Genomic DNA, 15,667 nt, shown 5'->3' on the forward strand with positions numbered 1-15,667 from the left:
GTTTCATGTATGCATTTACCACAGATCGTTTATATGCATCAGGGCATTCTCCTCTAGCATTTAAGCATCTCCCAGCGTCTGTCTTTTTAGTGTATATGGTGATATTGTATTTGTTGTTCTTTTGGGTCACAAGTACGTCCAAGAAAGGGAGCATCTTCTCATCACTTCTTTCTACCGTAAAATTTAATGTAGAATTTGCTTGGAGTTTATTTACTAATTCTTCTATGTCATTGTCGCCCTTTGTTGTGATAAAGATATCATCAATATATCTCCCATAGATTCTGGGTTTTGGGGGTTCTTTAAATGTGACCTCTTCTGTGTGTGCCATGTATGCGTTTGCGAAAAGAACCCCGAGGGGGAACCCATTGCCACACTGTCTTTTTGCCGATATATATATGGATAGCTGGCTAAAATGTGATTAATTCAAGCTGGTTTCATAATCTTGGGTAATGCAACACTTGCGGGCAGACTGACTTCGTACGTGACTCAGGGAATCTGGAAAAGAATCCCAGATTAGACAAGATAAAAGAAAAAAGGATTTATTGCCCCATTTCAATTGGTTAGTTCTCTAACACTGGGGAAATGGAACTGTTTAACAGGATCATGCTGGAAGACCTCTACCAGTGTGCACCTGGCCACTCGCAGTGCACCTTAACAACAAGCAACCAAAGACACTTGCGGAAGCTTGTCGCCTGGCTGACGACTGGAAAACTTTCAACCCCTCTCACAGCACCACCCACCGACGCATGGTGCCACCCGGGTCCCCTCTCTGGATCCACACGGCCAAAGGACGCCACCAAGGACACCCACGGACTTGCAACGTTTGCAAGAAAGTGGGTCACCTCGCAGCAGAGTGCCACCTCAAGAGCGCTGCGAGCCACAAACCTCCTCAGAACCTCCTAGGCCACCGAATGGTGCCTCAGCCTCCTCTCAAGACCAGTCAGATGCCTTACGGAGACCAGCCCAGCAGAGGGACTCCTGCAGAGCCTGTGGGGCTACAGGGCACTACTCCCCTGGATATCCCGGGTGCCCCAAGCACGTGTCTTCGACCAGGCACGTCACCTGATCAGTGCCACAACCCCCTCGGCCGTTATGCCCGAGTCCAGGTCTCACCCTGAGCGGGTGTGGACCACTTCAGTCACAGTGGCACCCCTGGATGGCTCTACCCTACCTGTGACTCTGCCAGTTACGGTAGATACGGCTCGATCTGTGCCTCATAGACAGGGACCAAGTGCCACCCAGTGCCACCGGTCGACGAGCACATCAGGTGGGCCATGACTTGGGTCGAAGGGCAGTCCAAGACCGTTCCCACAGTCGTCCTGCAGGTCACCACTCCTTGGTGCACCAAACCTCACCGCCTAGGTGTAGTGCGTACGATTCGGCATGGAGTAGGTTTCCTATTGGGACGAGACCTCCTCTGGGGATGTCCCTCCCCCACACCACTCCAGGGCCAACGCTACCTCACCACATCAAATCACGGCCAGAGAGGACTCTTCACCTGCCAGAGCACACTGCCAGCCTTGGTGAATCCACAGATTCGCAACCTGTGGGGCCATCTCGGCCCTACCGTCCAATGCCACAGAAGAAGTTCTCAAACCAGTTCTGCCGAGACTGTGGCCGCAAGGGTCACATGTCTGCCAACTACGTAGGGTGCGCGAATTACAATATTCCTGCCATCGCAATGGCAGTCACCAATCCTTCGTTACTAGGACCCCCAGCTCAGGGCCCTATAACCGTCGCACCCCTCCAAGGTCATTATCCACCAAGCCATGTCAGAGCCTTTGATGACTCCGCGGCGCCTCAAATCCCCTCCCTGATTATGTTCTTGTAAAAAAACGGGAAGATCAAATCCCCTGAGGGGCACCATTGATAGACGGCAACTGATCATGATTGAAGGCATCAATCATAGTAAGATGATCTTTCCACCGTACAATTGAGAGTCGTACGACCTCACCTTACCAAGGTATGTACACTTGCAGTTGCAAGCTACCTTCCAGGAGGTTACGACCTCATCCTAGGGCATGACCTGAAGTCTCCCATTACCAAGGGCACGCTGAGAGGTATTGCACCTCCGGTACCCGCCACAGGCCAGTCAACTGCAGGACGTGACCTCGGACGGATGTCCAACCACCTGCCTTCCTTTGTTAGGCCTATCCAGGGCATGAGTGGCGCGCCGATCGACCAGGCCTCAGACAAAGCCAGGCCACGCTTTTCTACAAAGAGCACTGAACCCAACATCCAGGTACGTCTTGTGAAACAGCATATTGCCAGTCCCTTATCACCTATTATCTATTTGATCCTCGTTTTCCCAATTCAATTTCCAACCCAAAAAGAACTCATCCTTTTGTTCCCTCTCACTGCCTCATGGCCGCATGCTTCCCCTTGTGTGATCGTCCCAGACGAATGAAGTCATTGCATACCTCAGTGAAACATTAAAGGTTCCCTTTCCCCAGTGTTAGAGAACGAAGTACTAATAATAACTGATAAAAAGAAATCCTTTTCTTTATCTTGTCTAATCTGGGATTCTTTTCCAGATTCCCTGAGCCACGTGTCACGTCTCTCTGCCCGCAAGTGTTGCATTACCCAAGTTTATGAGACCAGCTTTCATCAAATTACATTTTAGCCAGCTATCCATTTGTGAGAGATTATAAGTCCCAACGTGGCAGACGCTTGCATTCACTTTTCTCCAGGCCAGTACGGGCCTCTTTGTAAATAAATAGCTGTAAAGTATTTAGCTGAGTCTCTGGCGACCTACCTTTTCCTCTAAAGAAATTATCACTAACTATCCGTTTTACGGTAAGTTCAATTAATTCCACCTTGAAATCCCTCAATTATTTCCGTTTACGTATATAGCCTCTCTCAAGGCCGGGCTAATACGTAAAATTGTCGACCTTCGCCGAGGATTTGAACCTAGCTTGCTTTAAAAAAAAGCTTGTAAATCGCGTTATCCCTTGTAAAACGAATGTAAATGTTTTTCAAAGCGCAAAAAAGAAAGCACACTTGCAGGGAAAGAAGACACACTGGCTCACGGTAAGGTATACCTTTCATTTAATATGATTATTTTATAACCAATGTTAGCTTAAGGTACGTTTAAGTATTTTTATTTACGAAGTGTCTAAACAAGTGTGAAGTGAGAAATATTATTATATTGTAACGGCCAGAGCGCCGAGCGAATTCTGTTATTTTGTAAATCGCATTGTTCTCGTCGGACGAGACAGAGCACGTGTATTAGATAGATGCCAGAAAGGACCAGATCAAACTAGGAAGTGCTTTGCCAAGGTTTATTGCTGTATTAGAAAGCCGAGCTAGTTAGGAGTGTTTTACTAATAGTTACGGCAAAAGAAGTGTACAATTCTTTTGTCTGTGATATGTTAGGGAATTCATTTTTAACTTAGTTTTCATTCCAAGTGTTGGTAACCGCTTAGCTCTCAGCTTAATTCAGCTGAGCGTACACGCTCCTCCAGGTAAGCTTCGCGCCTGCGCGGTCTCAACCAACCTTCGTTCTCACAAAGAGGCAGCCATGTTTGTTATCTCTTTAAGCATTACCTAAACAATTTAAGCAAAGTAACGTAAGTCTCGAAGTTTTAACGTAAATAATATCAATCTCGGTACTAGTATCTATCGTTCTGCCAGAGAAATTAACGTAATTCGCCTTGAATAAGAAAGTAGAATTTTGTGTTGTAAATTGCCTTCGCATTTACAGAGAATCAGCTGGTTTGAACGACACGCTGTGCGCTACCCAACTCGCCTCACGTGTTTCACCTTGCATCGCTCACTCGCTCGCTGAGTGAAAGTTTCATTTCCTTTCGTACTTAACGTAACCTCTTTTACAAATGTTTGCTAACATTTCATCTTAAAATCCTTACCGTCATTTCACTGTTCACAGGGACCTAGTAATCTTACATAAAGTTAACGTAAATCTTAAAAGTAGAGTAAATTACAAGAATTGTTAACGTAAAACGCGTCTTTGTGAAATTCATATTGAAACGCAAATCATTTCATAAGCGCAAGCCGCTACTATTAACGTAAAAATCGTTCACCACGAGCGCGTTATCATTTTCATAAAACGTTATCAAAAGCAATTCTTTCATTAAACGTTAACGTAAGTAGATAATTTAACGCAAGTTGCGTCATATTAAACTAACATTAGTAGTTCAAGCAATATAAGGGAGTTCATTCATATATCATTTTTTCACCCTCTCAGAGAGAGAGAGAGAGAGAGAGAGAGAGAGAGAGAGAGAGAGAGAGAGAGAGAGAGAGAGAGAGAGAGAGAGATCGTGCCAGAACCCATTATTCATGAAGCCAGAGTACTACATCTTACCATTAATTATAGCATGCAGAATTAACATTATTTAAGTTCTCTTGTGTCTTTCATTTACACAGCGTGATACGTACGCCTGTCCATTGCAGTTTTGCAAGCATTTGTTATTCATTTATCGAGTACTGCAGCGAGGGACTGAGCATTTCTAAAAATTATCATTACCAGTCGTTGCCCGAGTGGTCTTTTCATTTTCTTTTATCACAAAAGACTTGCGTATACCGCAAGCACAACCACCACAGTGTGCCACGCAAATTCATTACTTCCAGACAGGGAAGTCATTACCAGTTTAGGACTGGCCACCACAGTGCACGTCAGTCTTACCATTTCACAGTGCCACTAATTCTTGACACTGTCCAGTCCATCGACTGGCTGCTGAAGTACTCCCACCTTTTACTTTCTCTCCTCCACTATTACCCTCTGCCACGAACAGAGTACCATTTCACTTTCAGTATATTTAAGTATACGCATGTAGTGTCCGGGACACACCAGCACGATACCAGTGCTCCGAGGAACACCTCCTCATAAGTGCCATTGCACCTGTACAGGCCGTACAGGTAGCCATTAAACCTGCGTGTCCGTCCTTACGGAACGCCCAAGTAACTAGTGTGTCCGTGTCCAAGGGTCATTGATCCTTCGGAAACACTCAACCAGGGAACGCCTCCCAAAGTGCCGCAACCAGCCCTAAGTGCTGTCAAACCTGCGTGCCCGTCCTTACGGAACGCCCTATTCCACTCTATACTGAATCTGCTATCCCGGATCACCCAATCAAGGGAACGCCTCCCGAAGTGCCGCAATACCAGCACTACAAGTGCTGTCCAAAAGGAACGCCTCCTGAAGTGCCATCGCATCTGTACAGACGTACAGGTAGCCCATTCCAGCGTCTCCCAAGTTGGGAACGCCCGTAAGTGTGACGTACGCCGCACACTTCATTTGATTTTTTCACCTCATCAGAAGGTGCCATTCACAAAGTGCCACCGAGCACCCAGTCTTTTCAGACTTTTCATTACCACGTCGCAGAAACCCATTTCCCAGTGAGTGCCACTTTACCCAGTAGGCACTCCCACTTCCATCCATTACCCTTCCTGGCCATTATTTTAAACTTTATCAGAGCCTCCACTGCAGCCTAAGGAAATGGCTTCTGCTGCCCAACCACTATATCCATGGAGCTGGAGAGGCTCCAGACACTCATGGCTCTGGGCATGAACGCCGGTTACACTGGGCAGGAACTCACCCAGTGGGTGAAGGGGCAGACGGACGAACTGCTCCTGCAAGAGAGAGCCGCCAGAGAAGAAGAGAGGAAGAAAAAAGAAGCAGAGAGGAAGGCAAGGGAAGAAGAGAGAAAGCATGAGCTAGCTCTCAAGGAGAAGGAGCTCGAGGTGGAGAAGGCACGACAGGTGAACGCCGAAGCCCTAGCCATGCAGCCAGCTCCCAGCCCCACACCTACGGTGTCGTCCAATCCTATTGCCAGCATTAACGCTCTCATCCCCCGAAGTGGACTGAGGATGAGCCCGAGGCATGGCTGGAAGAAGTGGGAGCCTTATTCGAGAACTACCCTACCACTGAGATATAGAGGGCCGCCCTGCTTGCCAAGCACCTGGATGGCAAGGCTAAGACTGCCCTCCGCTCACTGGATCAGGGTCAGCGAGGGGACCTGGTGGAAGTTCGCCGGGTCATTACGAAGGCCTATGAGATCACCCCGGAGAGGTGGAGGCAGCGTTTCCGAGGTCAGGCCAAGGAAGTTGGTTGGGCCTGGGGAGATTACTCCTACCACAAAATCCAAGCCGGAAAGCGCTGGCTCGAGGCCATGTCCGTGCACCGAGTTCCAGGACCTGTTTAACAGGATCATGCTGGAAGACCTCTACCAGTGTGCACCTGGCCACTCGCAGTGCACCTTAACGACAAGCAACCAAAGACACTTGCGGAAGCTTGTCGCCTGGCTGACGAGCTGGAAAACTTTCAACCCCTCTCACAGCACCACCCCACCGACGCATGGTGCCACCCGTCCTCTCTCTGGATCCACACGGCCAAAGGACGCCACCAAGGACACCCACGGACTTGCAACTATTGCAAGAAAGAAAGGAAAGTGGGTCACCTCGCAGCAGAGTCGCCACCTCAAGAGCGCTGTGAGCCACAAACCTCCATCAGAACCCTTTCTAGGCCACGAATGGTGCCTCAGCCTCCTCTCAAGACCAGTCAGATGCCTTACGGAGACCAGCCCAGCAGAGGGTCTCCTGCAGAGCCTGTGGGGCTACAGGGCACTACTCCCCTGGATATCCCGGGTGCCCCAAGCACGTGTCTTCGACCAGGCACGTCCACCTGATCAGTGCCACAACTCCCTCGGCCGTTATGCCCGAGTCCAGGTCTCACCCTGAGCGGGTGTGGACCACTTCAGTCACAGTGGCACCCCTGGATGGCTCTACCCTACCTGTGACTCTGCCAGTTACGGTAGATACCGGCTCCGATCTGTGCCTCATAGACAGGGTGACCAAGTGCCACCCAGTGCCACCGTCGACGAGCACATCAGGTGGGCATGACTTGGGTCGAAGGGCAGTCCAAGACCGTTCCCACAGTCGTCCTGCAGGTCACCACTCCTTGGTGCACCAAACCTCACCGCCTAGGTGTAGTGCGTACGATTCGGCATGGAGTAGGTTTCCTATTGGGACGAGACCTCCTCTGGGGATGTCCCTCCCCCACACCACTCCAGGGCCAAGCTACCTCACCACATCAAAATCACGGCCAGAGAGGACTCTTCACCTGTGCCAGAGCACACTGCCAGCCTTGGTGACTCCACAGATTCGCAACCTGTGGGGCCATCTCGGCCCTACCGTCCAATGCCACAGAAGAAGTTCTCAAACCAGTTCTGCCGAGACTGTGGGCCGCAAGGGTCACAGTCTGCCAACTACGTAGGGTGCGCGAATTACAATATTCCTGCCATCGCAATGGCAGTCACCAATCCTTCGTTACTAGGACCCCCAGCTTTAGGGCCCTATAACCGTCGCACCCCTCCAAGGTCATTATCCACCAAGCCATGTCAGAGCCTTTGATGACTCGGCGCTCAAATCTCCCTGATACGGGAAGATCAAATCCCCCGAGGGGCTACCATTGATAGACGGCAACTGATCATGATTGAAGGCATCAATCATAGTAAGATGATCCTTCCCACCGTCCAATTGAGAGTCGTACGACCTCACCTTACAAGGTATGTACACTTGCAGTTACAAGCTACCTTCCAGGAGGGTTACGACCTCATCCTAGGGCATGACCTGAAGTCTCCCATTACCAAGGCACGCAGACGCTGAGAGGTATTGCACCTCCGGTACCGCCACAGGCCCAGTCGACTGCAGGACGTGACCTCGGACGGATGTCCAACCACCTGCCTTCCTGTTAGGCCTATACAGGGCGTGAGTGGCGCGCCGATCGAACCCAGGCCTCAGACAAAGCCAGGCTACGCTTTTCTACAAAGAGCCACTGAACCCAACATCCAGGTACGTCGTGTGAAACAGCATATTGCCAGTCCCTTATCACCTATTATCTATTTGATCCTCGTTTTCCCAATTCAATTTCCAACCCAAAAAGAACTCATCCCTTTTGTTCCCTCTCACTGCCTCATGGCCGCATGCTTCCCCTTGTGTGATCGTCCCTCCAGACGAATGAAGTCATTGCATACCTCAGTGAAACATTAAAGGTTCCCCTTCCCCAGTGTTAGAGAACGAAAGTACTAATAATAACTGATAAAAAGAAATCCTTTTTCTTTTATCTTGCCTAATCTGGGATTCTTTTCCAGATTCCCTGAGCCACGTGTCACGTCTCTCTGCCCGCAAGTGTTGCATTACCCAAGTTTATGAGACCAGCTTTCATCAAATTACATTTTAGCCAGCTATCCCTTTGTGAGAGATTATAAGTCCCAACGTGCGGACGCTGTATTCACTTTTCTCCAGGCCAGTACGGGGCCTCTTTTGTAAATAAATAGCTGTAAAAAAGTATTTTAGCTGAGTCTCTGGCGACCTACCTTTTCCTCTAAAGAAATTATCACTAACTATCCGGTTTTACGGTAAGTTCAATTAATTCCACCTTGAAATCCCTCAATCATTTCCATTTACGTATATAGCCTCTCTCAAGGCCGGGCTAATACGTAAAAAATATACTTATATATATATATATATATATATATATATATATATATATATATATATTATATATATATATATATATATATATTATAATATATATATATATATATATATATATATATATTATATATATATATATATATATATATATATATATAATATATATATATATAGATATATATATATACACGGATATATATATATATATACACTATATATATATATATATCACTATATATAAATATATACATATACATATACATACATATATATATATATATATATATATATATATATACATTATATATATATATATATATATATTATATATATATATATATATATATATATATATATATATATATATACATATACATATATATATATATATATATATATATATATATATATATATATATATATATATATATATAAATAATATATATATATAGTGGACCCCCACCCCCCTGTATTCACGACTCACACATTCGCGGATTTCTCTCGAGAACATTTCCCTTCATTATTCACGGAAAATTCTCCTATTTGCGGTATTTTACCAACAAATTCCTGGGTTTTTTTTTAATCAATTTCATAATAAAATGCACTTTTGTGATATGACTATTAAAAAAACCAGGTATAATAATTTTTGGTGTTTTTTTCTTGAGTTTTAACTAACAAAATAGGAGGTTTTAAACATTTTTTTAGGGGTTCCAACTAATCACAGGGGGGTCTGGTACCGCCCAGCCCCGCGAATACGGGTGACACTGTATATATATATACATATCATATATAATAGTTCATATATCTTATACATTTTTTTCTGAATTAGGCTAGCAGAAAGTTTTGTAACTCAAAGGTTAATTGCATGGCGATACTGCTGCAAGGAGGGAGCACAAATGCATAGGTTATTGTTATTACAATAACCTGTCATTCTTGCAACAGCTGCAATGTGAAATGTTGAGAAGTGTAATCTACAAGGTCACTGTGCAGGTATTTTAGCATAAATACTAGATAACTCTTCATGCATCATAAGCTACTATAACTGTTATCTATGATAAGGCAACATTACTACATCAACAGGGGAAATTGAGTGTATATTTCCAACCCTCATCTCAAAATGACAGTTGTAAAAAAAAACATGCTAATTTTACCAAGTTGTGTTTTTTATAATATTTTTAATCTTATTCTGTAAAATTATAATTACTGCTCTCAAAATATCATAACAGATAAGAACTAAAATCAGTAACAAATTCCAAGTATATTTATTACAAAATATTTATGAGACATCATTGAATGGGAATTTTGGACAACATTCACCTATGACATCTCAAGGCAAACCGAGCCCTCTCTCCTATACCAACTAGTTACTAGAGTTAGGATAAAAGTTTCAATGAGTCATTTATGGCCCATGGAGGTGATCTGAGAACTTTTCCCACAAAATTCATTCAAACTGTATGGCACAAAATTTTGAACATACTATGTTACCCAGAATCCACACCAAACTATAAGTAAACATAGACGTACGTTACCCCTCCACAAGGGATTACACTTTTTTTGTCTCTTTAGAATGCATACCTTTGCACAGCATCTGTATCCATATTTTTTCACATCACCACAGAGTTACAAATAATACCTGATATAACACTGCAGAACAGTCTCTTCTGCATAGTACTAGCGAGACGCTTGATTTGGCTCATAACTTCTTAGATGCTAGGTTACTTTACAAATTATTTATTTATTGCTTCATTTATTATTTTTTTCATACAAACCTTAATTTATGCTTAAACTTGTTTCCAATTTTTTTATTTTATCATGGAATTATACCTATTGTCAGCAAGATAGTACTAATGACCTTTCACCTTGTTTAATGTAGAAGTCAACGTATGAGGTTTTGAATACTATACTGAGGCTTCTTTTTTTTGTGGGTGGGTGGGGGGGGGGTGTGGGGTATTAGGTTTGCTCCTCTGGGCCAACTTGAAGATAACTGCTTGCAACATCAGGTAATCTTGCCTTTTGATAGCACCCTCAGCCTCTAACTTTGCTGGTCTACAAAGGATGGTGTTAGCCCATAACATCATGAAAATGAGTCTTACCTCTTGAAATCAACAATTTTCTGGTCTTCTGCCATGCATGGAAGGGAAGATCCTTCTAAGGAACAAAGTCATTGTGCCCTGCCACCATATCTAATCAAGAAATGGCTTGAATGGTTGATATCATGACTCACTCCATGTTATTGAGCCTCTGTAATAAAAGGCGAGGTCGTGAAGTCACACTTTATCCAAGATCACTTACTAGTAGGTGGCACAGTGGCATGTCAATAAGGAAATGCAAGTCATATACCTCTTCTGGTAACTAATACTTCCATAGCCTGGCCAAGAGAGGGGGAGTAGGTTTCCCAATCTGGTGGCTACAAGGAACTAGATGATCCACAGATCAACAGGTTCATCTTGGCCAAAAACATTATGGGGATACTCAGACCATAGCCTTACCAATCGTTTCACCTCCAGAGCAGAACCGATTATCCACCGTAAAAAGCTTCATCAGAGGGTGTTTTCCTCGAGTCAGCTCACAAATGAACGCAATGATTGAAAACTATGGTTCAGGTCAGAAGTAGGCTTCGAAGGTGCAGGGCACTTCGTATTCATTGCCCGTTAGAAGAGGTAGGCTTCAAAGGGGTGGGGCCTTCTAGACTATTGCCTCCACTGAGCCATGAGAGCAAATACTTTGGCAACAACTGGAGAGGTAATTGCTTCCTTCTCCAAGTCTGGACTCCTCTCTTGGTGACCCTGTGTTGGATGAGTCAATGTCAAAAGGAAACTACTTCCTGAAGGGTTGTTGATGGGAGGCCATAGTAGGAGTGAGGCATGGAAGGAGTGCAAGACCACAGGGATGGGGACTCCTGAGTCCTAAGTGTCCTGATAATAAGGCAAGGCAAAGTATAAAGGGAAACAGAAGGGTACCTTTCCTTCACACTTCAAAAAGCATGAATGTCTTGAGCACAGAAACTACACAGGTTCATTCCCAAAAACCATTCCGATGGTCGGGAAGGAGATCCTTCCCGACCATCAGCATAGAACCAACACATGGATTCAGTAGGCGACTGGTGAAAGGGATGCGTGAGCCACCGAGGTGAGCCGGTTTTTAAAAAAACCCTCTCTGTGCAATCAAGAGGAGGGATCGCCCATGAGCCAAGTCGCACTAACACACCTGTCCACTACATTCTAACAGCCAAAGAAGGGCTGAGAGGACCACATACATCCTGATACTGAGTATGCAACTAGCAAATAAGTCGCACTAACCCATAATGTACAGGTTATGGAGACCAGGTCTGAGACTAGCACAAAGATTGTGCAAAACCCTCTCTGCTCAACCCTGAGGAGTCATGGTGAGAAGAGAGGACAATAATACCTCATTGTATTGTTAAGCCTGATCCCAAGATAGTTACTGTGGCTAGCAAATGGACCACACAGACCCTGCACCAAGCAAGATAGTACACATTGCCACTCCCTACTGCCGAGGAGTCGCAGTGAGAATATGCAGCAGTGCGTCATCACTGTTCAGCACAGCCATCCAACCATGAAAGAACCAAGAGAGCAAAATACCCTAATGCTAGCAGTAACTCAAATTCGGAGATTGAGCACGCCTCTAGCGACCAGGCCATGTAAACCTATACCAGGAGGCTTGCACCAACTCTCCCTGTGCCACTCATAAGTCATGGAGAGGGGAATGACCCATGTACTAGTCGAATGAGCTGAGCACCTCAACTTAATGTAACCCTGAAAGCTTACAAAGAGACAAGTTGGAAGCAGACCTCAAGTCTAAGATGGATGGTACCAAGGGCCAAACCCACCTGGGAAAAACTTAACTCTGCCAAAGAATGTGTTCCCTGTTCTACCCCCCCAAGGGGTGGGGATAGGAGGAGAGAGGGTAGGGGAATAGGAGAATGGAAAGTTCTAGAAGGACCAAGCATCATGTCCAGCTAGAAGCAGTGGCCCTATTGTTTGCCTCTGCCTTCTCTCATAATTCTCTCACTAAGGAGAAGACCAAGAAACACATCAAGGCTGGAGAAGCACAAGAATATTCTTTTCCCCAAAAGAACTAAAAAGAATGCAGATATACCACTACAGGAGACATAAAATGATTACAAGGCCTAATCACAGCCTTCGCGATTAAGCTGGTAAGCACAAAAAAAACACAGTATTGCAAAATACCTCAAATCACACAGAATACACAAACAAAAGCTCCATTTTACTAAAGATGAGTGTAGGAGACAATGGATGAAATCAACCATGTAAAACATGGAAAGCCATAAAAACAGTGTACAGGCAGTCCCCGGGTTACGACGGTGTCGGCTTACGATGTTCCGAGGTTACGACGCTTGTCAATAGACATTATTTCCAGGGTTACGACGCATGTTCCAGGGTTACGACGCCTACAACGCTCATCTGGAGTTGAAATATGACACCAAAAATGCAAAATAATCAATATTTGAAGGTTTTTTTGATGAAAAATGTCATAAGAATGCAGGTTTACATAGTTTTCAATGCACCCAAAGCATTAAAAGTAAGGTGTTTTCTTAGGATTTTTGACGATGTTCCGGCTTACGACGATTTTCGGCTTACGACGCATCTCAAGAACAGAACCCCCGTCGTAACCCGGGGACTGCCTGTACATGAAAAGGGAGAGTACATGAGTGATATAGCTACTGAAGACACAATCATAGTTGAAAGGACAAGGGGGAAAGTCAGTGTTGAAGGGGCATACCTTATCGCCACAAATCCAAGGGTATCACCCTTGTTTGTTAGTGTGTGGTCATATAATGAGTACCTATTGCATTATTACGGCAGAGAAAACAAGCACTACTTACAATTAGGATTCCTTTGTAATATGGTTTACAAAATAAACTATCAGTTAAGTTAATAATGTTTGAGTGAAACGTTTACAACCATGAGAATCAATGAGGACATAGAGAGATACAAAAACTAAACTAACAAAAAAATAAAATCTTACATAACTCAGTTTTGGTAGCTAAAACTCCAATCTTTAATATCTAGCAACATTGTAATCAGCACCAGCAGAACAGCATGTGGAAAATATGTAACCAATAAATGCACTTCATGAATAACTTTGTTGAATGAGAAACAACTTTAAGCTCAACAAAATAAAAATGGAAAACAAAAAACCTATACCTAAATGCAGTATATTGAAGTATGTATATCTTGTAAACCTAAATGAGAAAGTTGATACAGGTAATGAAATTCTTACCATCTGGTTCAGAGCTTGGAACATAGTTTTCCACTGGTGGTCCACTTCCTTTAAATGCAGCATGTAAAAACATTTTCTGAGTGTTTGGAATATGTCTAATAATACTTTATAAATATAGCACTTAAAAGCCACATGTGTAAGTGCAAAGTTGTGAATAAGAAAAGGGTTGTGAAAAGAGTGTGGCTATGCATAGCCAAAGAGAGATTTGGGATGTCAATTGAAGTTATGAACTGAAATGTATTTTGAAGTTGTTGAGATAGTCTCCTTTTTGAAAAAAAAATGTGTGTAATGTAATAACTGGAAGGGTAAGAAATGAGAGATATTTAGGACAGGTAGTAAAAAGGTTGGTGTAGCCGAAGGAGAAAAAATGTATATAATTTATAGGTATTAAAAATGAGAAGGAAAGTTTCTTGAGCTTAAGACAAGCATCATAAATCTAACAGAAAGAAATAGGATAAGAGCATGAGTACAGTGATATCACATTTATTTCAATGAAACAACTGCAAACAGCTACAGTGGTACCTCGAGATACGAAATTAATCCCTTCCGAGACGGCCTTCGCATTATGAGTTTTTCGATCTTGAACACATTTTACATGTAAAATGGCTAATCCGTTCCAAGCCCTACAAGAAAACACCCCAGTAATATATTTCCAGGCCTAAAACACATGTTATAGGGTTATGACGCCGATCCGACGGAAGAAATATGACTCCAAAAAGGCAAAATACTGTACATACTTGAGTAATATTCAACTGCATGTAATGTTCAACCCCCATTTTTACTGCATATATTAGGACTTTAGCATATGTCCCTTAGCAATAAGCCTAGCCCATGTTAGCGGTTGCTACTGTAGCCTAGTCTATGATTCTGACATCTAAACCTAAGAGCTAAAAGCTTAGAATATGCATAAAATGTATAAATAATCAGTATGTACTCATTTCAAATATTATTAATTAATCATTAACTATAATACACAAACAAACAAAAAACAAACCTTCCAATCGATTGTTTACATTCAGCTCTTACCCGTCTTACGAGTATCGAACGAGCGCCAAGCAATCATTTTTCCTAGCACACAGTAAGCCATAAATTGTCATTAATATCTCTCTTCAACTAATGAAACTACCAAACAGTATAACCTAACCATTCATTTCTATTCTTTATTCTATCTTTCACCCTAATGGAGATACCGAGTTACTGACAGCTATAATGAAACATACGTATACGTAAGGTAATAATTAAACAGAAGAAGGAATTCTAAAAAATACGTATTTGTTATGGCCAGTCTGATTTAAATTTATTTTATTTCATGATATCTAATTCACAATTTTTTTATTAAATGTATTGCATGTACTCATTTCAAATAATTATTAAGTAACCATTAACTAATAATAAACAAACAAAAAAAAGCTTCCAAACGTTGTTTATATCCAGCACTTACAAGTATCGAACGATCGCCAAGCAATCACTTTTACACAGTAAAAGCCATAAATGTTCATTATCTCTCTTCAACTACTGAAACTACCAAAAACAGTATAATAACCATTCATTTCTATTCTTTATTCTATCTTTACCTAATGTTTTTTTTTAATAAATGATTGCATGAATAAGTTTTTCAATTTACAGCAACCATTTACCAATTGAATACTTAAAGCACAAGGGGTAGATGCTGACCAATAGGAGAGCAGGACCTTATGGGGTGACTAGCAATCAAGGAACCAATGGGGAGAGCAGGAGGATGGTGGCGAGTTTTACTCAGTTGGCGGCGCAGGAGTTTTAAAATTGTTCTCGGTGGTCCGGGCGAATCTCGGGACTTTACAGCAACAACCTTTCATATCTTGAAAACTTTTCGTATGTAGAGCAGTAAAATTTTTTCGCATTGGTTTTTGTATCTCGAGTTTTCGTAAGTAGAGCCTTTCGTATCTCGAGGTACTACTGTACTACAATAAAG

The 15,667-nt window shown here is 43.2% G+C and overlaps 1 protein-coding gene across 1 annotated transcript in view; it reads right to left on the reverse strand.

Moving 5' to 3' along the window:
- LOC135216469 ((E3-independent) E2 ubiquitin-conjugating enzyme-like) overlaps positions 1–15,667 on the reverse strand; it is a 561,446-nt gene that overhangs the window by 92,162 nt on the left and 453,617 nt on the right. The window contains 1 exon segment of the mRNA XM_064251838.1: positions 13,717–13,764. Within this exon segment, the coding sequence (XP_064107908.1) occupies positions 13,717–13,764 (48 nt within the window).

This window comes from Macrobrachium nipponense, chromosome 6 (assembly GCF_015104395.2).
Source record: "Macrobrachium nipponense isolate FS-2020 chromosome 6, ASM1510439v2, whole genome shotgun sequence".
In the NCBI taxonomy this organism is placed as follows: domain Eukaryota; kingdom Metazoa; phylum Arthropoda; class Malacostraca; order Decapoda; family Palaemonidae; genus Macrobrachium; species Macrobrachium nipponense.